Source organism: Rosa rugosa, chromosome 7, assembly GCF_958449725.1.
Source record: "Rosa rugosa chromosome 7, drRosRugo1.1, whole genome shotgun sequence".
Taxonomy (NCBI): Eukaryota; Viridiplantae; Streptophyta; class Magnoliopsida; order Rosales; family Rosaceae; genus Rosa; species Rosa rugosa.
Window position 1 is genome coordinate 15,337,657 of NC_084826.1, and position 25,008 is coordinate 15,362,664.

At 39.0% G+C, this 25,008-nt stretch overlaps 2 protein-coding genes across 2 annotated transcripts; both read left to right on the top strand.

The window, feature by feature from the left end:
• The first annotated feature begins 312 nt into the window (after nt 1–312).
• On the top strand, nt 313–5,769 carry LOC133723319 (delta(14)-sterol reductase). The gene is made up of 13 exons (XM_062150133.1): nt 313–497; nt 590–707; nt 801–871; nt 1,451–1,507; nt 1,993–2,084; nt 2,711–2,758; nt 3,070–3,190; nt 3,429–3,475; nt 3,858–3,939; nt 4,160–4,236; nt 4,336–4,455; nt 5,239–5,313; nt 5,390–5,769. Exons 1-13 carry the CDS (start codon nt 450–452, stop codon nt 5,541–5,543), a joined length of 1,110 nt encoding a protein of 369 aa, XP_062006117.1. The 5' UTR covers nt 313–449; the 3' UTR covers nt 5,544–5,769.
• Nucleotides 5,770–9,796: 4,027 nt separating this feature from the next.
• LOC133722901 (uncharacterized) lies at nt 9,797–13,759 on the top strand. The gene is made up of 5 exons (XM_062149758.1): nt 9,797–10,859; nt 11,017–11,597; nt 11,691–12,599; nt 12,738–13,289; nt 13,373–13,759. Exons 1-5 carry the CDS (start codon nt 9,797–9,799, stop codon nt 13,757–13,759), a joined length of 3,492 nt encoding a protein of 1,163 aa, XP_062005742.1.
• The last annotated feature ends 11,249 nt before the right edge of the window (nt 13,760–25,008 follow it).

Here is a 25,008-nt window from a genome sequence, read left to right on the forward strand (position 1 = left end):
ACCGGGCCGAACCGGAAATTCGGTTGGACCGAATTTTCGGCCTAGCCCAAGAACTTTCGGTTGTCGGTTTGAAAATGGGCCAAACCGATGGAATCGGGTCGGAGTCAGTTTGGGCCTCAAACCGACCCGCCCCGACTTATGCCCAGGCCTAAACCCCAGAGCTTGGTTCGACAAATAATTACCTACTAAACATCTAAATCAAATACTAATTGGCAAGCCCATTGCCATTTTTTTTTTCAAAAATTGGGGAATTTGTTCTTTTTCTTAGCCGGGTACATGGGTCAGTTTGGGTTTTGTTTTAAACGTCCACTCCAGTCTCCACAAGGTCCACTCCTCAGCAGTAGCACCATTTTGATTCGCAACGCATTTTAAAATGCGAAAATCTCAGGCGGGCTCCTCCCATAGGCCATAAAAAACTTTGCTGCTGCAAGTCTCTACACTCGTCGACCATGGATCTGGGTTATCTTCTCCACCTCCTAATTCCCTCGTGGAACTCCGTGAGTACCGTACCCACATCTCCAAAATCCCTCACAACCTTCTTCTCTATTCTATTCCCCCCATAATATTTAATTCATTCGTTCATCTTCAGGTCGCTATACTAGCATTCTTCTTTGCTTACCTGGCCATTGCCGGATCTATACTTCCCGGAAAACTTGTCCCCGGAGCCGTCTTACAAGATGGGTCTCGTCTTCATTATCGCTGCAATGGTCCGTGTTTGCTATCTACGCACACCAAGTGTTTGATGAAATGTCTGAGTAGCTGCTGAACCTTTTTGTTTTTTTCTTTCCTGATTTGTATAGGTCTGATATCGCTTCTGCTGCTGGCTGGGATTCTAGGGGCTGCTTCCAAGTTGGAGATCATATCACTTACTGTATGTGGTCACTACTTCAATGTGTTTCTTGCATTTACTACATTTTGTCATTGGCTGCTTGTCTCCGTTTCCGATTTTTTGTTTAGATGCAAGCATAGAATGTAGCTATACCCGGATACTACATGGGGGGATTTAATGAGTTGGGAAAATTGAAGATGATATAACTACATTGGCCAGAATTTTGAATAGTATCAAATGCCATAAGGACAGAGAACTGTACTAGCTAATATGGGACTGATGATTTTTCTGAAAAGACGAAAGTGGAAAGTTTCAAGCTGAACCTAAAATGCATACCGGACAGTTTGAGCTGTTGTTTCTGCATTGGGTGCGTGCCTCCAAACTTATCAAAACCGCAGACGCCAATCATATCTCATTTTAATTTGTGCCCGAGATTGGTTGCTTGACCTTCCTAGATATGGGTCAATTTCCATGCGACTGAACAAAATTGATATATCTAAAGCTGTCAATTAAAGGAGGTTATGGTGATAATATTTTATTATCCTTTTCATCAGCTTATTGTGATGTGCGATGTGCATCACAAATTGAACGTGTATATTTAAATAATTAGATTGTTTGCAGGTAATAGCAGACAGAGGACTTGAGCTGTTATCGACCACTTTCCTGTTTAGTTTTCTGGTAAGTTCGGAATCTATCGACATTTTAATTTTTTTGACTTTCCAGTTGTGGCATTTGAAATAGATAGTGGCATTGTAGTTTGTGGAGTGCATGAACAAATCTTATATTGGCATGCTTGTTTAAGATGAGACTCCCTTCATTACAACTCAGTGTGACAACTGCCAGAAGAAAATGCTGAGCTTTGCTTCTCTTATAGAAAAGCCTCCATATGGACACCACCACAACCTCAATAGCAATTCCTGTTGAAATACCACAGTAATCAGTGAATTGATTTGACTGGATAAAATCATTCAATCAAGCTTGCAAATATTTTGCCTATAAACAGTGCTTCATTTACTTCTCAACCCCATATTGTAAAAATCTCATGAGTCTGCAATCACTTCTGTTCAATTCGTGAGACCACATCTTTCATTTCCAGTAGATGAGTAGTGGACCATTCTGATTATGTTATCTTCTTTGGTCTGTTTGATTTCTTATAATGTTAGGTCACACTAGTACTTTACGCTGTTGGCTGCAAATCGAGCAACCGCAGTTCTTCCTTAAAGCCTCATCTGTCTGGGAACCTTCTAGATGACTGGTAATTTAACAATTTCTGTAAGTTAGTTCGAAGCAATCTCCGTTTGGAGAAATGGTTTTTTGTTCATGATGTATACTGGTAAAAAAAAAAAAAAAGGTTCTATACTGTAATGGACACAGACACACACAACTAATTTCCCTACCCACTCTTTTTCCTATCTTTTTGACAAAATTTAATGAGGAAAACATGCTATGACAAGATATTATACATGGAGTTTAGTAATGATACTGTTAAACAATCCTATCCTTGACATTGCCTTTTGCATGATTGCACAATTTAGAGACTCCCTGGTTCTGACATTTTGTGCTAAATTTTGCATTACTATTATGATTAAGAGAAAGTTTGTTAAATCTTCCTTCAACTAGTGAAAATCATAATCAATCACATTTTATATATTGATAAAATAATGTTTACATACACAACTGGAGATAGATTTATTTCTTGAACCAATATTGTGTTGTTAGACAAAGAACTGATCCTTGATTCCTGTCCTCACCGCTGCTATATTCAATGATCAAAAAGTTAATAGTTAAAATTGAAGGCTTCAGTTTCTCTACTTGCTTCAATCCCTTAGTGAATTGATCTTACAGTAATATTAAGATGGACACTCTGACTTTGTTTGATAGGTGGTTTGGAATACAGCTGAACCCTCAGTTTATGGGCATCGACCTCAAGTAAGTTCAGTACTATACTACTATAACTGTAACCGCCTATTTTTCCAATGTCTCATTATCTTTCTTATGTGAATCTTGTTCCCCTCTACCTCAGTATATAACAGTTATCTATATCTCAATGCAGTCTGGCTGTGAATCCTTTTGTCTTTTTCACTTTCCATGTAACTTTCACTAATGGTGGGCAAGAATTCACGTCCATAACATTACTATTGCTATGAAGTTTAGGCCTACTGAAGTAAATGAGATGAATATTTGGTCTGATATTATGATGTTTATGAAGCCTGTAAAGATGATAGTATTCTCTTCTGTAGGTTTTTCTTTGTTAGAGCTGGAATGATGGGCTGGCTATTTATCAACCTTTCAATTTTCGCAAGAAGTATCCAAGAGGGCATGTTGAGTCAATCAATGGTCCTCTTCCAGTTATTCTGTGCGGTAATCTTGGAACCCATTTTAGATGTGTATTTATGTATGCTTATTGTATGTGTACTTCTATAAATGGTTCATGTGGTGCTGTACGTCTACAAAAATGTTATGGTGCTTGCGCATCATCACCGATAGTGGGCAAACCTATAGTATACTCGTTGTAAATGCTCATCTTCGCCCACTAGATCATTCTGCTTAATTTACTTGTTGTAATTACTGAGAATTCTGTCCTTGTTTTTTCTTCCAGTTATACATTCTGGACTACTTTATTCATGAGGAGTACATGACCTCCACGTAAGTGCATTACCATGGTGTCTGGTTGCATCATTCAATTATAGTTTTCTCCTGTTACAATCTGCTTTCTATTTTATGAAGAAGCATTTTTTGCTTCAAAATTATTCTGGAATGCTCTTACCCTCCCAGACAGAACTACCACATGCAATTCCTATTGTATCCTTCATTGGTTTCTGATCACTGTAGCCATTTGTTTTCGTTAATATGTACGTAGGGGTGTATACCCGTTTTCATGTAAAAAGAATTTAGTTAGCCTGGTCAGTAATATATCTTCCTGTATTATGTTTCATTGTTGTTGTGATGATCAAGTAGCATGTGAATTTTGATCTCTTATAATTGTTTTCTTTGATATCCACTATCTTTACATGGTTTCCTTTTACAGATGGGACATAATTGCAGAGAGATTGGGCTTCATGCTGGTATTTGGAGATCTAGTGTGGATTCCTTTCACTTTCAGTATCCAGGCATGTAACACTGGACTTGAACTGCGATAATTTAACTGGTTTTGTATGTTCCCTACATTTTTGTCAGATCTCAGATTGACCATTGCCAAAGAACTGTTATAGTAAAAGCATATTTGTTCTAGGTTTTGGGAAACTGAGGAATGATTTTGAAGCAACATTTAAACCCTCAGTTGTATTCTTCATGGTTATAGTTATCTGAATTTTGATATACTTGTTATAGGGCTGGTGGCTTCTGAGTAACAAGGTAGAGTTAAGAACAGCCGCTGTCATTGCAAATTGCTTCACTTTTGTGATCGGGTAAGTTTCTATTAACATATAGTTGGCATCCGAAGATCTATTACATAATTTATTTTCTTTCATATCGTCATGTTGAATTTTAAAATCCATGCTGGACAGGTACCTAGTATTTAGAGGAGCCAACAAGCAAAAGCATGTTTTTAAGAAAGATCCCAAAGCGCCTATATGGGGTAAACCTCCAAGGGTCATTGGGGGAAAGTTGCTTGCTTCTGGTTATTGGTGAGCTTTCCTCATTCCTTATCATCTTTTGTTTCTTCTTCTCATCATTATCGTCATCAACTTTATGATTTAAAGGTAAAAATCAATGAAGTTAAACAAAATGCCTAGGTAATGGTAGTACATCATCAATTAAAGATGATGTTTGGACAGTTTTGAAGCATCTTTGTCTTTATCTTACTGAATACAGTTGTAGAATTTGATTTCGTTCCAGAATTCTTTTAGGAAACAGAAATATGGGAATACAGATTCAGAATCATCAACTGATCAACAAATGACTTGGATCTATCAATAAGAACTATGGTAATTGAATCATTCACCTGGCAAATTTCAAACTCCGATGTGAATGAAATAACACATTTGATTGGACCCTGAATACATTATGGTTGGAGGAACAAATGACTGGACCGCTTGATAATGGAATCTAAACTCATAAAATTCAAAGTAATTTGAAAAGTGAATCTGATGTTGTATTCAACATCTAATCCATGCTCATCTCATGTCTGTTTAACAAGTATCAGAAACAATGAACAATTGCAACTTACCATATTTTGTATTGTTGGAATTAGGGGTTGACTGGCTCTTACCCATAGTTATTGGTTTAGGCACATGATGATTTTGTTGAACATTGTCTCTGGACGTATGAATCTGTATATCTCGTCATAATGTTATGATCCCAACTGTCCAATGCTGGTGCCAACGATCTGCCTTACCAGTAAAAAGCATGTGAAAAGTTTATTATGTTTCATCACAAACATACTCTCACGTTCTGTTTATTTTGTGCAGGGGAATTGCAAGACACTGTAATTACCTTGGGGACTTGTTACTTGCACTGTCTTTTAGTTTACCTTGTGGGATGAGGTAGTCTCCTACAAATGTTCATATTAATTTCTTCTTTGACAAAAAATTCTCCATTTAACACTCACTTACTTTGCAGTTCTCCAGTCCCATATTTCTATCCAATTTATCTTCTAATTCTGCTTATATGGAGAGAAAGAAGAGATGAAGCTCGCTGTGCCGACAAGTATAGGGAGATCTGGGCAGAATACCGCCGACTTGTTCCATGGAGAATTTTACCCTATGTTTATTAACAAGCATTCTCTGCACTCGTTTAACATGTGATCAAGGTGTAGCTGCGGTCATGACCAAAACGAAAAACAAATGTAGCTGCAGCAGACCTCATGCATTCTTGTTTGTACCAAATGACTACAATGTTGAAGACACTAATCATCTATTGCTTGTGTTCCTCGTTAATGACATGAAAAATAAATCTAGAATGGAATATAATTCATCCACTGTATTCCATTTTTCCTGTGTTTTGCTGCATCCAACTGAGAATGTGCCATTCTTTCTTTCTTTTTTTCTTTTGTAAAATAGACAGCGTTATTTTTATCACAATCCAGTAGAAGGAAAAGTTATGAATAGGGTTCCAATGTAGTAAAAATTTAAAAAAAAAAAAAAAAACTCTCTAGCATCTCACTACAAAGATCGGGATAGCCAAAAATTGGCAACGGATCATAAAATGGTTCAGACCAATGACGACATACCGTGTCATGGCTCAAACACATGAAAGAAGAATGTGGTCCGGCCATCTCCACCTCGTACTATATGTTAGTGTTTGGTTCTACAAGTGAACGCTCGTAATACCTGCGATATCTTGATGCATTTGCTGCACTTGAAGTAATGAAGTCGCATTATGCACGCTCCTATAATTTTGGAGAAAATGATCGTTTGTGATGGTGGGTAGCAAATCTCAATTTCTTCTTCTAAAAAACTGAGTCATCCGACTCTGGGCGAACAATACATTAATTTTTTTTTTTTTTTGGACATTTGCTACCACTACAGCATTATATAAAGTGAGATTTACCGACTGGGAACATTATGGGTGGTCCAAGAAACGGCAGATGAGCAAGCGGTGCCTAAAAAGTTAATGCATGATGAGAATGATGCACGTTTTGGGGCACAATGATGTGGGGAATGAAATTGCTCTAAAATTGTTGATTCACCAATATAGCCAATTAATAAAAGCATCATCGAAGAAGAAGAAGCCACCTAAAAGTCTGAATGATTCTGATGCCAAATTGATAATTGTAGCTGTTTGGTTGCTTTGTAGTTGAGGAAGAAAGCACCCTCCTTTTTTCAATTGCTTAGTTTTGCGGTAAGTCTCAGTCAAATGCACAGAGCCACAGGCAGAGTGAGTGAGAGGTGGTGGGTGGGTATGGCCCCTCTCTCCTGTCTTTTTTTTCATCTCTATTATCAATGTCCTTATAGGGTCTCATATTCTCTCTCTCGTCCCCATCACTCAATATAAAGAATAGCAATCGAAGAGGTCCCCTGCAATAAAAGAAGATGGTTGTGGACTAACCTCCATGGCTGTACTATCTCCTGCTTGGAGATTTATGGATACTTGGAAACCATAAACAAAAACTAGGGTGATGGTACCCATCTTTACTCACTTTTTTTGTTTTGATTAAAAGTTGGAATTTTGTCATTTATAAGGTGATGAAGAAATAATGCATTTTGGACCTGATAGTGGTAGATCTTAAGTTCAAATTTTGTCGTCGTTTGTAACACAAAGGGCAAAAGGTTTTGTGAGACTTGGAGAAGAATGCGAGTCTGCGAACATGTTTCGCAAATTTACAGACGAAAAAGAATGAAATGCACACTTTATAGTGTTTTCAAACTCTAAAGATGAGCTTTTACATTTTTTAAAGAACTTTCGCTAATATTTCCCTGCACAATATTGAATGAGATTTTTTATAATCGAGGGAGGATGCTCCTCTTCGGAGATCAAAATAAGAAAGAGAACTTCTGGTGACTAGAAATCTAAGAAAATTCGATGCTTTGAATGCTGAGCTTGGACATTGAATCTAGACTTTTGGAGACCATGTTTTTCTTCTTGGTATCTTTTCTCCCTGTTTGAGTCTCAATTTCTTGCATGAATGATTGTCCTTTAATACCCTCGAGAGATGCATAAAAGGGGTTTTGGGTCTTTTCCCAGGTCTGCTAATTGTGGGTTAGGTAATAGGTAAATGGGCTGTCATATTGACCAAATTGAGATGTTACTTTCATGGGCCATATTATTTATACCTTTCATTATCAAATTGTGCAAGTAAATTTGACATTTTCATGTGAAAGTAATTTCTTTGAGTTTTTTACACCACAATTTACTACAATATTTTGCAAGTCCAAAAATTAAAAAAAAAAACACATTTTCCACATCTCAATGTTGCTTCTTAAAAGCGGCCTAAGTCTAAAAGAAACACGTTTAAAAGAACTAGAGCAAATTACTTTGACGTACAAGGAGTCAACCGCCTTAGCCCCATAATTGTTAAGAGTTCACGATTTCGTTTATACAACAATTAGTTGTCTTTGAGTCAAATTTTGATGACATTCTACTTAGAAAGAGGAGAAATACTTCGAGGACACATTTGTTTTTGCTATTAGATTCAAGCCTATAATTGTGTAATTATTTATTCTCCTTTTCCATTTTCACTTTGTTGCAATTTTAACGGTTCGTTTCGGGGAGGATTTTAACGGTTCGCTTCGGGCTCAAAAATCTCATTTTTGGGCCTAAACTTTTGGGCCTAAAAAGTGCATATGCAAATTGCACAACTACTTACTAAGCTCCAGAGTTATTAACCATGTTAGGCCTAAGAATGGAATGCATCATCTACAATTCAATGAAGGCTTCTGCTCTTCTGTGCAGCAGTGAAAATACATGTGAAAACAATGGGCGAGGGACATAGAACCAACATAGTACACTCACTTTAAGAAAGACGGACGTTAAAAGCATCTTGTATAATGCATCAATCAATTTGTATATTGAATTGGGGCATCCTTAATTCACAATCAATACAGAGGATGATGGTTATTTTCCCTCCCCCCCCCCCCCCCCCCCCCCCTTCAGTCTCCTTTAGCAGATAATATATACGTCTTTACCGACATATAGACTGTGGAGCTTGCTTGGTGGATATGCATCAAACTCTTGGAAGTAATGGTGCGGGAGACAAATGAGAGAGGTAAAGACGCAACTAATTAGCTAAAAATACACGTATATATATAGCATTATAGCAATTTGAGTGATCAAGCATCTTGTGGGTGGGTGGGTGTAGTTGTCTAAGGGTTTGGCTATGCTCTCTTCTTCCCATATGCAAGTATTACCATACATAGTTTCTCATCTCATTACACCAAGCATACTTTCTTACTCTTTATCTTGTTAGATATATGAAACAGGGGTTGTTAGGTCTAGGGTGGAAGGTGGCATTTGCGTGAGTGGAAAAGTAATTGGTTTCCGATATAAAATAAATAAACATTGACGTTTCTTTTATTTAAATTCTTACTACTACTTTCATTTAGGAGAGGCTTCAACATCAACACATTAGCTTCAACATCAACATAATGTGTTGATGATATTGATGTTTATTGTGTTGATGTTGACATCTAAATTCATAACCAAAAGACATGGAGAAGCATTAACATCAATTTCTGTGCTAACACCTATTTAGACCATTGGAAGTCAAATTCAATGCTAAAAGAAGCCAATTTGGGATTGAAAACAAGTGAAATCCATGCAAAACATAAATTTTTCCGAACAATAAAATGGGACGACATTTTTCAACCTGCGCTCTACTTTTGTCTTGCTTTTAGCACACCTAAATAATTAAATTAATGGATTATCAATGCATTGAATGTCAAAGAGTATGCTTTTAAATGCTAATTAGAAACATCATGTATGCAGAAAGAATATGAATTTATATGGTCTCGTTCACCTCGTCATCAAATGACTAAACAATTGTGGAGTGTTTGTTCCACATTGGAAAAGTGAGAAATATCAAATGTGTTTATAAGGATTTAGGCATTTGTAAATAATGTTAATTGATTTTGATTGTGATTTTCAAATTACTGCATGTGAATGTCTCACAGTCACACGTGCTCTATGTCACTTAGTCCACATGTAGTCACCATACATGAGTGTGAAGTTGGCGCCCACATTTTGGATGTGATGCTCAAATTACTTTATGAATTTGTGATCACCCACATTTAGCACACTTAGGCAAGGACTGAGATTTTGGATGTAACACTCATATTAATTTACAAATTTATGGTTACCCACATTTAAGTTTAATAGGGAAGATAAATATTTTCTGGTGTAAGTTTTTACGACAGCCGCTAAACCCTAGTTTGGCCGCTGCACTTTTCGACTCCGGCAGTCTGCGACGGCGGCGCTGCAGCCTTTTGGGTGTAAGCCGCGCTATCCTCTCTCTGAGAGAACATTGATCGTTTTGTCTAGCGATCCTAGGCGCCATATCTGTGCGTGTATGTCCTTCTGGTATCGATCCAGATGAATGTTCTAGCTTGGAATTGTCGTGGAATAGGCAAAGACTCCGCGGTGCAAGCTTTGAAGCAATTGATCACCCAACATCGTCCATCTTTTATTTTTTTGAGCGAGACAAAGGTCTCTGATCCGGACTACATGAAAAATCTGAGACTGGAGCTCGGTTATCTCAACTGTGACGCTGTTTTTAGCCGGGGCCAGTCCGGTGGTCTGGCTTTGTTTTGGAGTGATGGCATTGATGTTAGGTTTCGGTCAAAGTCGCATCATCACATTGATGTTGAAGTCTGGGAAAGAGATGGTTCTGGGATTGCTTGGAGACTATCGGGTTTTTATGGACACCCGACAACCAGTGAGAGTCACCGGACCTGGACGCTCCTTCGTGAGCTATCTGTGCAATCTGCACTTCCATGGATTGTGGTGGGTGATTTTAATGAAGTTCTGCATGCGTCAGAGAAAGATGGGAGCTGTGTACGTCGTGAAGGGCAGATGCAACAGTTTAGATATGTTCTTGCCTTCTGCGATTTATTTGATCTGGGTTTCTCTGGCTCGGCCTTTACCTGGAGTAGGGCTGGCATTAGATGCCGGCTAGATAGGGCAGTGGGGACGGCGTCTTGGACAGATATATTCCCAGCTACTCGGGTTTCCAATCTAAAACCTATTCATGGGGACCATGTTCCCATCATTTTGGGAGTGCATCGGTCTCCCCTAGCCCCTGTTCAGCGTCGGCGCAAGCGCTTCTGCTTTGAGAGCTTCTGGGTAAGGCATGAAGCTTGTGCAGAGGTAGTGAAATCGGGTTGGGTGTGTGAGCCACAGAACCAACCTATGTTAGAAGTTTCTCAGAAGATTATGCATACGCGTTTCGCCCTTAATGATTGGCAGAGGAATACTTTTGGATGTAGACGCAGGGAGATTGAGTTCTTACGGGGCAGACTCCAGGTTCTTCTTGATTTACCTGCTTCAGAATCTAACCAACAGGAGAGTCTGTCTTTGTCCTCAAAATTGGATGGTCTGCTTGCGCAGGAGCATGATTACTGGAAGCAAAGGGCGAAGATTACTTGGCTAGCTGAAGGTGATCGTAATACTAAGTTTTTCCACATGAAGGCGTCCAATCGACCAGCAAAAAATCGTTTGCTTGGGCTCTTTGATAACTAGGGGGTATGGCAGTCCACGAAGGGGGGGTATTGAGGCTGTGGTTCTGGATTATTTTGGTTCGATGTTCAGGGCAGGTGAGGTTGATTTGTCTCATATGCAATCTGTAGTGGCACTGGTTCAGCCAAGGGTCACACCGGAAATGAACTCCATGCTTTGTGCTCCTTACACGGCAACTGAAATTAGAGTTGCTCTCTTTCAGATGTATCCCACTAAGGCTCCTGGACCGGATGGGATGCCTCCTTTATTTTTTCAACGATATTGGGATACTATTGGATCTAATGTTGTGTGTGCAGTTCTGAGCTTTCTCCATTCTGGTCAGTTACTTGCTTCGATTAATTACACACATGTTTGTCTTATTCCAAAGGTTAAAAACCCTACTTGCATGTCAGATTTGCGTCCCATCGCTCTATGTAATGTCATCTATAAGATTTGCTCTAAGGTGATCGCTAATAGATTGAAGGGTATCCTCTCCCAGATTATTTCTCCTTTTCAGAGCGCTTTTATTCCTGGGCATTTAATATCTGACAATACTCTTATTGCTAATGAGGTTTCTCATTTCATTCATAATAACCGTTCCAGTTCTGATGGAGTGATGTCTCTTAAGCTTGACATGAGTAAGGCTTATGACCGCATGGAGTGGGTTTTCTTGGAGGCAGTCTTATGTCGGTTGGGATTTGATGAGTCCTGGATATAGGTCATTATGCAGTGTGTGAAGTCTGTGCGTTATTCTTTTTTGATTAATGGGCAGCCTCGTGGCTACTTGGCACCTACCAGAGGTTTGAGGCAAGGTGACCAGTTATCACCATACATATTCCTACTTTGTACTGAAGTGTTTTTAGCTCTATTGGAGCATAAGGCTACTCAGGGGCAACTTCAAGGGGTTCAGATTTGTTCAGGGGCTCCTATTATCCACCACCTTTTATTTGCAGATGATAGCCTTCTGTTTGGCAAGGCTAATTTAGAGGAATGTTCTCATATTCAGGATGTCTTGTTGGATTATGAGTTAGCTTCGGGCCAGAAAGTTAATTTCTCTAAAAGCAGTATCGTCTTTAGTAAGAAGGTGTGTCGTTCTTTGCAGCAGCTGATTGCAGGTTCACTTGGTGTGGTTATTGTGGACAAACATGACAAATATCTGGGTCTACCTACTTATTTGGGGAGAAATAAAACTGAGTCTTTTGCTTACATACAGGAGCGTTTGAACAAGAAGCTTGAGGGTTGGCAAGGCAAACTTCTGAGCAGTGCAGGGAAGGATCTTCTTATAAGGGTAGTTGCTCAGTCCCTTCCTTCATATACTATGAGTTTCTTCTTATTACCTAAGCATTTATGTGATTCACTGCATCGGAAGTGTGCTAAGTTCTGGTGGGGCAGTAAGGGTGAGAATCGGAAAACTCATTGGTTATCTTGGGACCGATTATGCCAACCCAAAGAGGCTGGTGGAATGGGTTTTCGGGATTTGCATGCACATAATTTGGCTCTTTTGTCAAAGCAAGGTTGGAGGTTAATTCGTAATCCAGGTTCTCTTTTGGCTCGATTGTATCAAGCTAGGTATTTCCCTAATGGTGACTTCTGGTCTAGTGAGCTTTCTTCATCACCTTCTGCATGCTGGAGGGGTATACATGCAGCAAAACATATTTTGAGAAGGGGTGTCCGCTGGCAGGTAGGGAATGGGCAGTCAGTAAGGGTTTGAGAGGATCCATGGATTCCAAGACCCTCTACTTTTCTTCCTATTATTAGTCGTGTGGATGGCCCAGAGAGGGTTGTAGATTTGTTACTTCCAGGTTTTACTTGGAATCAGGTTCTTATTAATCAATATTTTGCACCTGAGGATGTGGATTTGATTCTTTCTATATCTCTTAGTCAGCGTGATGTACCCGATCGTCTTATTTGGCATTATGATAAGAGGGGAAGATTCTCTACTAAAAGCGCTTATGCTCTGGCTTTTAGTGAGTTTCATGATAGTGGGGTAGCTACTTCTCATCCGGGTAATATTTCTTCTTTTTGGAAGCAGATTTGGTTTGCTCAAATTCCTGGTAAGGTTAAAGTTCATTGGTGGAAAGTTTGCTCTTCTATCCTTCCTACAGTTGCTCAGCTACGCACTAGACGAGTCTTAGTCCAGGATGGTTGTTGGTTTTGCAATGATCAGGATGAATCTATTAATCACATTACGAGGGATTGTCAGTTTGTAAAGGATCTGCTTTCTTTCTTCCCTGAGTTGCATGGTGTCCTACAGATTGATTGCAATGAAGGTACGTCAATTGTTACTTGGTTGGCATCTTGCTTTTTGAAGCTCTCTCTAAAAAGAATGTGGCCTTTTTACTGTTTGTTGGATGGTTTGTATGGAAGGAGCGTAATCTGAGAGTGTGGTCAAATAAATTTGTTTCTTTGACCCACTTGCATTTTCAGATCAGATCCTCCTTTATGTTGTTTCAGTCTCATTTGGTTACTACTCAGAGTACTTCTGGGATGATTAGGCCAGGTTGGTCCCCGCCTTCTTCCGGCTGGCTAAAGGCCAATTGTGATGGTGCTTTTGATTTGTTATCTAAATCTGGTGGGATAGGAGTGGTTATACGTGATGCATTGGGTGACATTGTTGGCGGTACATGCATCAAGGTTACTTCTGTTGCCTCTCCTGAAGCTATAGAAGCCATGGCTTGCAGTGCTGCTTGCTCCCTAGCAGTACAGTATCATCTTTCTCCCATTATTTTTGAGACAGATTGTCAGCACTTAGTCTCTTCTGTTGAGTCTGGGGGTGAAGAAACCTCCCCCTTGGGTCGTGTTATCAAGGATATCAACTCCTTTCTACATGTGCTAGTTTGATCTTCTTTGAGGCATGTGTACCGTGAGGCCAATACAGCGGCCCACAACTTAGCTAAACTTGCTCTACTTTCTTCTTTCAATTTATCTTGGAGTGGGCATGTCCCTCCAGTTATTAGAAGCTTTATTGCTTCCCATTGTACCCATTGATTGGTCAATATAATCAGTTCGTTTTTCCCCTAAAAAAAAAGAGTTTAATAGGGAAGAGTTCACATGAGTATTCGAATGCAACAAAAGTGATGGCGTTCCATGGATGGCATTTGATGGTGTTGGAGGAGTGTTGGGTTGCCTTTGCTTATGGATATGGACCTTTGAGCCTATTTTTAGGTTAGGGTTATGTGAGCCTGGTGTAGTCTAATTTCATTTGTATGGGCTTGGTCCTACTGAGTCTGGATTTTCAAGGAGGTTGTCTTGTCACTCACTAGCTAGTTATTGAGATGACTTAGTACAAGTTTGGGTCATTGCGGGAAATTGGCTCCATAACTGGTCCTTAAGTTCCAGTTTATGTATTTCAAGTCATGATTCCAACTAGAGTTGATAATGATCTCAAATTAGATTACTATTTTCAATCGATTTATGGAGAATGAGTTACTTCTATTTGCTTGCTAGAATATACTGTTGCGTTTATACCATAATTGCATGTTTTCTGCCATGCAACTCAGTACTCCAAGACATGTCAAAGTATAGACCACTACGACAGCGACTCTATTTTAATTAATCCCCGGAGTCATCTTCTACTTTCTGTTCTGCAAGACTAGACTGACCCCCTTTTATGAGATTTCTAGAACCCCATCCATAGAGCTCGCCACCGCTACGGCAGAGAATCAAATCGCCAGATTAGGTCAATTTCAAAGATAAAGCGAAGAAAAATCTGTTCAGAGAGTTCTTTGTCGAGTTGGTGTTCGAGTTTGGTTTATACAGTTATGCAGTTGTTAGAAGCAAAAATACGTCCAAATTTATGCCCAGTCATAGGTTATTGATATTGGGATTTTTCACCACGACTCAACTCAGGTGTGGAAGAAAAAATAATTTTATTTTCTCCCATTTTAAGGAGTAGATGAATCGTTTGCCTACGAAAAAGTCATTGGCAATTGCTCTAAGTTTGTGTTGGTGGAACATCCATCTAACCATTGCTAGCTGGCCCTGAGGGGTGCAACCTAAGGCGACCGCCTCAGGTCTTTGACAAGCATTTTTTTTTTCTTCATATAAATGTACTTCAACAATTTGATTCTAGATAGTAAGTTGATATATACCTCTGAGAAAAAAGAACGCTCCGAAAATAGAGGGAAGAAACTAGGGTTTGGAAAGAGCACAGAAGCGGCTGCTGCCTGTCCGGCGGCGCCCCAGCGTCGATCATAGGTCTCGGCCTCATCGACGAGTGGCGGGTGTTGCCGGACGGGATTGTGGGGTCTCGAGGTTCCAGTTTTGGTCTCTGTTTCGTCCTTCCTGGTCGCGTATGACTTTTCGTTCCTCTCAGGCGGCTGTGCAGATGGGCAGGATGGATGGTTGGCGATCGACGCAGGCTTGGAGTAGGTGGGCAGTGGCCAGATCGTGGCGGCAGTATGCCATGGATCGTATGGCGACGACTTTCTCTCTAAGTTTGGTCGATAGGCGAAGAGTGCAAGGGTGTCAGACTGACAAGCGGATGGACGAAGCCGGGCGACAAGGCACGGCGAGTTTCTTACTGATACTTGGTGTGGGCTCGTCGGGATCTGCCTTTAAGCCTGGATCCGGCCGACAAAAGTTGAGGTTGGTGTGGCTTGCTGCATGGATTGTGTCTCTCCGGCGTTGCGAGTTCAACGGGACTGATTTATGGTAGTGGCCTGCCGGCGGGTCATCTGAGGAGAAGGAAGATGTTTGCGGCGGCTGGGCTCTGTCTTTGTTTCAGGTAGTTTTCTTGGTTAGGGTTTCGATTAGGGTTTTGGTTAGGTTTTTCTGGTCTTTAGCATGTCCCTACTCTGTTGAGCTAGGGTTGGGTCAAATTGAGGTGCCATGGATGTGTTGTTTTTCCTGGGGACGAATTGGTTTATTGTCGGTTTTATCTTATGGTCAATGTGCTGACGAGCGATCCTTGCACGTGGTTTGGCTTTTTTGAGACACGGTGTGGAAGAGGGCGTTGGTTGTTTTAGCGGTTGTCTATGAGGTGGTATCGATATTCTCGGGATTCTCGGTAGCCCGAGATGTTGGGCGGTATAGGTGGTTAGGGGTTGGGCCCTTTCGGCTCATGGATGTCATTTTTAGTGAAGAACCCGTAACTGGTTTAGGTTCTAGGGAGGAGAGTGGGGAATTCTTGTCCACCACCGGTCATTCCCGTGTCATGTAACTTTGGTTCATTTTAATAAAGGTTTCTTATTCTAAAAAAAAAAAACAATTTGATTCTAGATATTCTTTGCCATCAATATAGCTAGAATCTATTCTATTTCAGTAGTATGTGATTTTGTGTGGCCTTTAATCACCCAGGTTCGAGCACATGGGCTTCATTTTATATTGCCTTTTTTTCATGGTTTCTTTTGGTACTAAACACTTTTTTTTTTTTCATTGATACTAATGTTCTTTCTAATTTAAGAGTACAATATAGATGTTTTTTTTTTTCTTAGCTTCTTTTAGTATTGAACACCTTTTGGTCTCTGTTTTTTATTTTTATTTTTTTCAATTGCTACTATTATATTTGGCTTCAATTTATTTTAGGAAAAAAATTCATAAGAATGATAGTTGTTTTTTTATATGAGGTCACATTTTAGTTTTTTATTTTTTATTTTTTTTTATTAAAAGAGGTCAGCTCATTATATAGATTCAGTAAGCAGTACAAAAACGAAGCACCTTAAAACTCCTATTCTAAACAAGAACAAGAACCCAACATATCCCCAGTACACCCACCTTTTAGAAAATTCACGCACCATTATTCCAAACAAAAACCTAGGAACTCCAAAGCAGGAATAAAAAAACCCTCAGAGCTACTAGTCTTTGCAACCAAAGATCAAAATCAAATACATAAGGAGTAGAGAATGATAAGACACCCTCAACTCCATCTTTATTCATCAGAACCGCTGGAAATAATAAGCTCCAGTCAAACACAGCCCAATTGCTAGTCCACAGGCAGCCCATCATCCAAAGTTTAGCCCAAAAGCCCCAAACAAGGGCAAAAATCCAATCCAGAGAAGCCCTATTAGCCCTTAAGGCCCAAACACTGAGCCCAGAAGAAGAGCATGAAGCCCAAGTTGTTGAAAACGCTATGGACACCCCACAGCCTCCTAAAAGAGCTTTCAGGCCACCAGCCTCTGCCACAGCAAGCCCGCACTTCCGCATGGCCTTCCCTACCGTGCGCTCGAGCCACCAACCAATATTACCACTACAAGCTACCCCGCGTTCGTCGGCAAACTAGCCACCGTCAAACTCGCATCCACCTGCAGCCCTGCAATCGTCCGAGCCGTTGAAGTTAACAACTCGAGTTCCAACAATCAGGCGCTCGTCGATTGCGCCTTTCACCATCCTCCCAGCAGGAGCCAACATCGGATCAAAAACCAGATCTGTCAAAACTCCTCCATCACCGCTACCAGCAAACAAAATGAGAAGGAAAAAAAGGAAAAGACGACTACCAGCACGCCCCCAGTCGACGCAAAATCCACCGGAGAAGGACACCACTGCGAGGCCATTTGTGGCATCAGCCATAGGTTTGGGAATTTTGTCAAAGATGAAAGATCAACGAGGAAACCCTAGCAGAGCGGTTAGGTCTTTTTTAGAAAAGAGTTTTTTTCTGTCTAATTATCTTTTTTATTTGTTTGCCTCACAACTTCAAAATGTCAAAACCGGCCCTGACATTTAATTGACTATTAGATTGTTTACCTTCTACACCTCTGTTGCGTTTGGTTTTTTCAATTTCGACAACTATGGTTTTTAATATGTGGAACCAATGTTCTAAAAGTCACTAGGTGGTAAGCAGGCGGTGGGGAGGGACCTAGCATCTAATTGCTCAAGCAAAGATGAGGTGGGCGCCTCAACGGATTTTTTTTTATATTTAATTTTTTTATATTTAATTTTAGGATTAAATTCAGTTTAGTCCCTCAAACTTTAGGCCAAACATCAGTTTGGTCCCTCATCTTTTTTTTTAATCAAACTCATCCCTGATCTCTCAAATTGCATCAATTTCGTCCAAAATTTGAATTTGGCTCGAAAGATGACGTCATGTGCTGAGTTGGAGCCGACACAGGGACCCACTTTTCAGATTTTAGAAGGGCAAAATGGACATTTCCAAATTAATCTAATTTCTATTTTTTTTCCTCTAATTTTCTCTATTTTCTTCTCTCTCTCTCTCTCTCTCTGGTTGGGCTTCTTCTCTCTTCTTCCTCTCTAGATCGACGACCACGAAACCCCTTCTACCACCTCCACCTCCACCAATTCTATCAAATATCACCCACGGTTGGTTTCTCCATGACCTCCGAGTTGAGCTCCGGTGACGAAAACTTCGATCCGAAGCCCAACCAGATTGCAAAGTGAAGGAATTAAGCGAGGGTTTGGGGTGTGATGGAGGTGGTGGTATTCTGTGGGCGAGGATTGAATCGGAGCTGGAGGCCGACGGGCCAGCGAGCCCTAGCAGCAGCGGTTATGCCTGCAGGTGGGGTACCCCTGACCTCCGATCGCTTCCCTTCTGATCGCCGCTGTAAGGGGATTTCGGTCTTCTCTGTTTGCTCGATTCACGTAGCTAAAAAATGCCGATGTATCAGCCGCCTGGTCCGAGAAGGGTTGGGGATCTCAAGTTTGATGTGGGCGGTGGTGGGCAAGTTCTGGGCGGCGGAGGTGGGTTAGTTTGCGATGGCGTTGCGGCGGAGAAGTTGGATCTGAAGAAGATGATAGAAGAGTTGGACCTCAGTTCTGAGTCTAAGACGAGTCTGATGCAACCCGCAAAGATTTCGTTAATGGTTGATATGTTGAATGAGGGGTCGATTGAGACCAAGATCAATTGTACGAAATTGATTGATGTTTTGATGGAGGGCAAGGATTTGGAGTCAGAATTTACCTCGAGTTTGAGTCTTGTGGTTGGATTGTTGAGGCTAGTGAAAGATAAGAGGCACTCGAAAGGGGTGTTGCCTGGACTGAGTTTGTTGAAGACAATTTGTTCACACGAGTCAGTCAGGAGCTCAGTTGTGAGTGTTGGGACAGTTCCTCAGGTGGTTGAGCTCTTGCTGATAGGAGCATTTTAATGCGACATTTTATATGCATTTTCCTACATTTTTCTGCGCCATTTCCTTGAAAAATCCTTGTTTGGGAAAGTTTCCATTATTTGATTGGGAAAGTTCCTTATTGTAGAAAGTTTCCATTTTTGTAGTTTTCATTTCTCATTTCTGGCAAGTTTCCATTTTCAGTTTAGGAAAGTTTCTATTTTTCATTTTTAGTAACTTTCTATTTTTCATTTTTAGTAAGTTTCTATTTTTCAAATTAGGTAAGTTTCTATTTTTCATACTAGTTTCTATTTTCAGGACATCCGAGCTAAAAAGTGGAAATGAACGCACGAATGGAAAGAGGAGCCTGCGAACATCAAGACGAACGAATATGAGAGAAAACGGCCCACACATTTGAGCAGAAATGAAGAAATAAGCTTTCCTAGTCCAACCAGGAAATCCTACGAAATGGAGGAAGGCTTCCCTAGCAAGTTTCCAACGCAACTATGAAAAAGAACTGGAAAAATAATGTGTTTTGCGTTGGAAAATGAGAAGGCTTGAAGATGAAGCAACGAGGCCCAAGAACTCTCAAGAATGAAGTGGATTTTCGGCAAAATGGATCAAGGCCCATCAAAGCCCATGACATTAGGGTTTGTGACGCAAAACCCTAACCCTAGGGATGCTTTGCCGTGAAAACCAAAGGGAGGAGAGAAAGTTGGCGTGAAAATCAAGAAGAAAATAAAAGATTACGCTAGAGATTTTCTAGGGTGAAGTTTATGGAAAGAAAAAGTGTGGACATCAAGAAAAGGACCAAATGGCGTCTAGATTCATCCCTAGAAACCCTAATGGTATTTTGGCCGAATTACAAGAAGAAAATCAGAAATATATTCAAGGAATTTCGGCAAGAATATATTAGGGAATCTTCTTGGAGTTTTATGATTGGTTGGATGACACACTAGGGCTTACTTGGCAATTTCTCATTGGTGGAAGCTATGTGGAATTATTAATTTAATTCCTTGGAAAATAAACAGAAAATACACGGCTCGGAGGCCAAGCATTGCCGTTCTCTATATAATCCCTTCATTCTCAACGTCTAGGGGCTCCTCTCCATATAATTTACAACTTAGAAAAAATCAGAAAATCCCTTTAGCATAGCCGTGAGTTTCTCCATCCTCTAGAGCAAGCCACGAGTTCAAGCAAGGCCAAGGAAGAGAAGAAGAAGCCGTGACCTATTCCTCCACCATCCACCATTGAAGACTTGCTTTCAAGCTTCAAGGATCACAACAAAAATCATTCATCCTCATCTTCCATCCACGGTGTAATTCGACCTCTACTTTGTAACCTTTGTTTGAATTTCGTTGGTTTTGTTCTAGTTGACATATGTGTTTGAATGAATATTAAATTCTGGAATTTTTATATGATTGAATGAAATTTTCAGATTCATATTATTGTTCTTCGAGAGTTGCTTATGTGGGTTTGTTTAATTAAATTTGCGTTATAGATGACTTTTGTATTTTAATCTTATGTGGTTGCAAACACTTAGGGTTTCGATATAATTGATGCTAGGTTCAAGAACATAAAATCAACTTTTTGTTTTGTGTAAACTTGAATCAAAGTAGTAAAGGTTTTGTACAAAGATCGAATTTAATTAAAGAGAATTGCAATTAGGTGGACTTTTCCATACTAAGTTGTACACTTGAGTTGATAGCCTTTCTATGTGCTTTATGCGTTGAACATGTCATGATTGACTAGCTTTCTAGGGCTTGAATGCATGTTTGATAGGATTAGTCTTTGTGCTTTCACTTAGATTAATTAGCATTGAAAAGTAAAATATGGGAAATTGTTTGCTTTCTAACGTTTCACATGATCAACTCCTTTCTCATGACTTAGATGAACAATATTAGGGTTTGAATCGATTTTAATCATATGTTTCGGTTTTTGATCTTTGTTCTCTCATTCCATTTGTATTTTTATGTTTTGGCATTTTAATTGTTTTATTAACTTAGTTTTATTTTCGAAAAACCAAAAACAAAATCCCCCCATTTCGTGTAAAATGTTTATAGTTGTGAATATCTTTGTGAATATTATACTTTGTTTTAATTTTAATTGTTTTAATTGTTTGACAATGACAGATGTACCCTCAATCCCCGGAATAGAACGATCCCTATTTACTTATACTACTAATGACATTTCAGGGTTAAATTATGCGCTTGCTTTGAGCGTATCACTTGCCGAGCTTGAATCACGAGTGTTTGGAGTTAGCACTTCATATCCTAGAAGTATTGAATCACGAGTGTTTGGAGCTAGCGTTTCTGAGGTACCCTTCTTCCTTGTGTATACTAGAAATCTTTGATTGTATTGGAACAATTGTTTCCACCACCAGAAAAGAATCATAATTTCATAATGTGGATGGATAAATTGGGCACTCTATTGCAATTTTCATTGTTATGATTCCACTGTATAAGCTGGCACTGGTAGAAGGGGTTTCGTGGTCGTCGATCTAGAGAGGAAGAAGAGAGAAGAAGCCCAACCAGAGAGAGAGAGAGAGAGAGAAGAAAATAGAGAAAATTAGAGAAAAAAAAATATAAATTAGATTAATTTGGAAATGTCCATTTTGCCCTTCTAAAATCTGAAAAGTGGGTCCCTGTGTCGGCTCCAACTCAGCACATGACGTCATCTTTCGAGCCAAATTCAAATTTTTGACGAAATTGATGCAATTTGAGAGATCAGGGATGAGTTTGATTAAAAAAAAAGATGAGGGACCAAACTGATGTTTGGCCTAAAGTTTGAGGGACTAAACTGAATTTAGTTCTTAATTTTATTATATAATATATAAGTAAGTTTCTAATTAAAACAAATAATAGTAGTCAGCAATAATTGATTGAAAACATGTGATAAATGTTAAGTATATAATGAATACTTACAAATCAAAAGTTAGTTTTTAAATATTTGATCCAAAAAGAAATAATATTTTGAACATTTTCTTAAACCCGGCATGCCTAACGCCGCTTAGGTTAGTCGAGGCAGTTGACCACCTTCTAACACCTAGGTGATCGCCCAGAGAGATTTTTAAAATATTGTGTGGAACCCTACATCTCTCTTAGGATTTCAGCTGCGCCTTTGTCATCTACTCCAAACTTTTTCTCAACGAAGTCACATATAATTTTGTCAAAGATCAGTGCTTTGGTGATTGTAGTAGGGGAAAAATTCTTCATTGGTCACTTACTAGTTCAATTCTCTTTGTTGGTTAATTTGCCAACAAGAGTGACCGGTCACAATTTTTTTTTCAAATCTAGGAAACCGAAAATCATGGAGACTATGCTGCAACTAGTGGGTCACCATAAGCATCCGCCAAGAACTCTAATTTCTCCAATCTAAAGCACTTGAGTGTTAGTCAAAACTAAAAACTTCGGCAAGTTTACAGGTTTGGAAGTAAACTCAATGCCGATTGTCACTCTTAAACAATTGTTGTGATCATCTTTAAGGTAGTAAGAGAAAACCTAAGGAAGTCAATGCCTCTTCCACAACATGTACTACATTGAGTGATCAGTAGAAGAAGTCAGAAGAGTTGGATGTTAAAGATTGTAATTGTTTAATATGGTTGTCAAACTATTAATCTTGTTTCTAGGACACATAATTGAAGAACTGCTTAGTTAATTACCCTTTTGGCATGGTCATGCTTCAAAGAGTGAGTCATTATATGTAATCACACATTTCTCTATCCATTATAACATAATGTGCTTCTTTTGTTCAAATAGTTACCAAGTCTAATTGAGGCATATTTTGTCTATCTGATTTAGCATTCTATTGAACACTCCCTAACTTCGACATGAAAAGAAAAATGAAATCAATGGAGTCTTAAAGACAAACCAATAGATGTCACATACCCTATGGAATAATGTCGAAAAAAATCATGTCCAAAATAACATATCAAGGCCAAGCACTTATAGTGAGAATATATTCGTCTCCTCTTTGTAACCTATAATCATGGGTCAATCCAAATTAGCAACATCACAAATCTTTTTAAACTCCAACATAATAGACAATTCTTTAACGCAAATTTTCCAAAGCATTGAAATGTGTATTCTTCACATTAGCAACGAAAACAACACACATCTATAATTGCAGACATCCACTCATAATTCATCCCAACATGATAAACATCTTTTCTTCACTCGTCCTTCTAATTCATATCATTTTTATTGTTTCTGTGATTTTTTTGTATCTAAATTTATCTTTATTATAACCGTAGACATTTTATATTGTCAAAAAATAAATGAGCAGAAATACTAATTCGAAATATGAGAAAATACCAACAGAAAAACAAAGTGTATATTATTTCAGTATGATGGTATGTTTGAAACTAAGTTTGTCACTTATATAATTTACAAAATTGAGGACTCACTTTTATACTAAATTCAGTCGACATTAAGATAAATAAATGTGGTACAAATAATTTTATTATATTCGACACGTACAATCGTGCGCGATGTAATAGAATGTTCTAACAATTATTGTCAGGACGCTCGAGGTCGAAACCTCGTACGCGCACCTGACGCGCCACCTAAAAGTAGAAATCCCCACATCCCATCACGTAGAAAAATATTTATTTTCTGTTTTTCTATCATCTCTATATCTAAACCCAAGCTCCCTAGTGGAGGGTGGGGAATCTCAAAAACCCAAGTGGGTAGATCTGTTCGCTTGTGTACTCGGCAGGATCAAATATCTATTGGGGATCCTCTTTGTGGAGAAAGCAACAAATGCATGACAACAACTTTCTTGCCCTGGCCAGCATGCATGACTGACACCTCACAGCAAGCAATATAAAAAGTAACCTAGAATTATTTTACCTGACTACCCAGAATTTACATTACCAACAGGGGAAAGGAAATTATTTACAGCCAATGAGATGAGAGCAGTGATCTGGAAGAACTGCCACACGTGTCTGGAAAGCTTTAGAGTCTTTCAGAGGAAAAGAAGGGGATAGATTCGCTATGGGTTTAGATAGAAACGGTGACCGACAGAGTGAAGAAGAAGAGAAGGAACGATTAGACCAGTTTTGGTGCGTGGAGAATTGGCTCTGATTTTGGTCTCTGTGCTGACCGGACTGACTGACTTTGGTTGCAAACCACCAAATTAGACCAGCTCATCATCGTGATTTCCGGTTCTGTTCAATAGGGAGTTTTGGATCTTAGCTACCTAACTCTATCCCTTTGTTCAATAACCTTAGAGAAGAAATAATTAATTAAGTAAAAAGCTCTTTAATTAATCAACTTCTGATTAATTGAAAGCTTCTCATAAAGCCAAGATTTTTATTATTTTTCTGGCAAAGAAAAAGATGATTATTAAAAGTTAAATTGATATATAAAGCTTAACCTAGTCCTTCCACCAATGAAAAACAGCTCTAAATCTTTTAAAGTGGATAGTGCGTGTGATGTGACTATGAACAAATGAGGCGCTACATTCGATGAAGATTTAATATGTTGGAGTAGAATATGTTAAGAGGAAAATGGTGGCATGGTGCTGACAACTTTAAATTTGTCAAAAGACGAATATGTTTTACTCTAGCGCCGTCTTAATTTTTATTCTAGCACCATTTTAATTTTTGAACGAAAGACTCATGATGATGATATTATTTTATTATATAAAAAATAATAAAATCATAGTCAATTCGTAATAAAAGTTATCTGACATTGACTTTCATATTGTACGGCATATGAGATCTATCGTTTTAGTAGGATATAGAGATATTTAGAAGAGATGAACCTACGTTCACTCTATTGTACTTTATTATGTCGGTGTATCAAGTAAATACAATTTGACATACTTGATTCATACACTGGGGTAATCTAACCAAGCATGATTTCAAACTAATCTATAATTATAAAGAGATAGTCTACTATAATATAAATTAAAGTTGGTCTATCATTAATGTACCAGTTGATGTATCGTCAACTTTTTTTTGGACCAATAACCATAAGTAACATAGAGTTCATTTCTTCAAATTTATAAACGATTAAGATCACACTAAAAAGAGATATATATATATATATATATATATATATATATATATATATATTCAAATTTATAAACGAT

Coding starts and splice junctions, on each gene's coding strand:
- LOC133723319 (XM_062150133.1), top strand. CDS start 450: ATGGATCTGGGTTATCTTCTCCACCTCCTAATTCCCTCGTGGAACTCC. Junction 1,508..1,992: donor CTTTCCTGTTTAGTTTTCTG/GTAAGTTCGGAA, acceptor TTATAATGTTAG/GTCACACTAGTACTTTACGC. Junction 4,456..5,238: donor TTGCTTGCTTCTGGTTATTG/GTGAGCTTTCCT, acceptor TATTTTGTGCAG/GGGAATTGCAAGACACTGTA.
- LOC133722901 (XM_062149758.1), top strand. CDS start 9,797: ATGAATGTTCTAGCTTGGAATTGTCGTGGAATAGGCAAAGACTCCGCG. Junction 10,860..11,016: donor GATTACTTGGCTAGCTGAAG/GTGATCGTAATA, acceptor TGTTCAGGGCAG/GTGAGGTTGATTTGTCTCAT. Junction 11,598..11,690: donor AGTGGGTTTTCTTGGAGGCA/GTCTTATGTCGG, acceptor ATTAATGGGCAG/CCTCGTGGCTACTTGGCACC.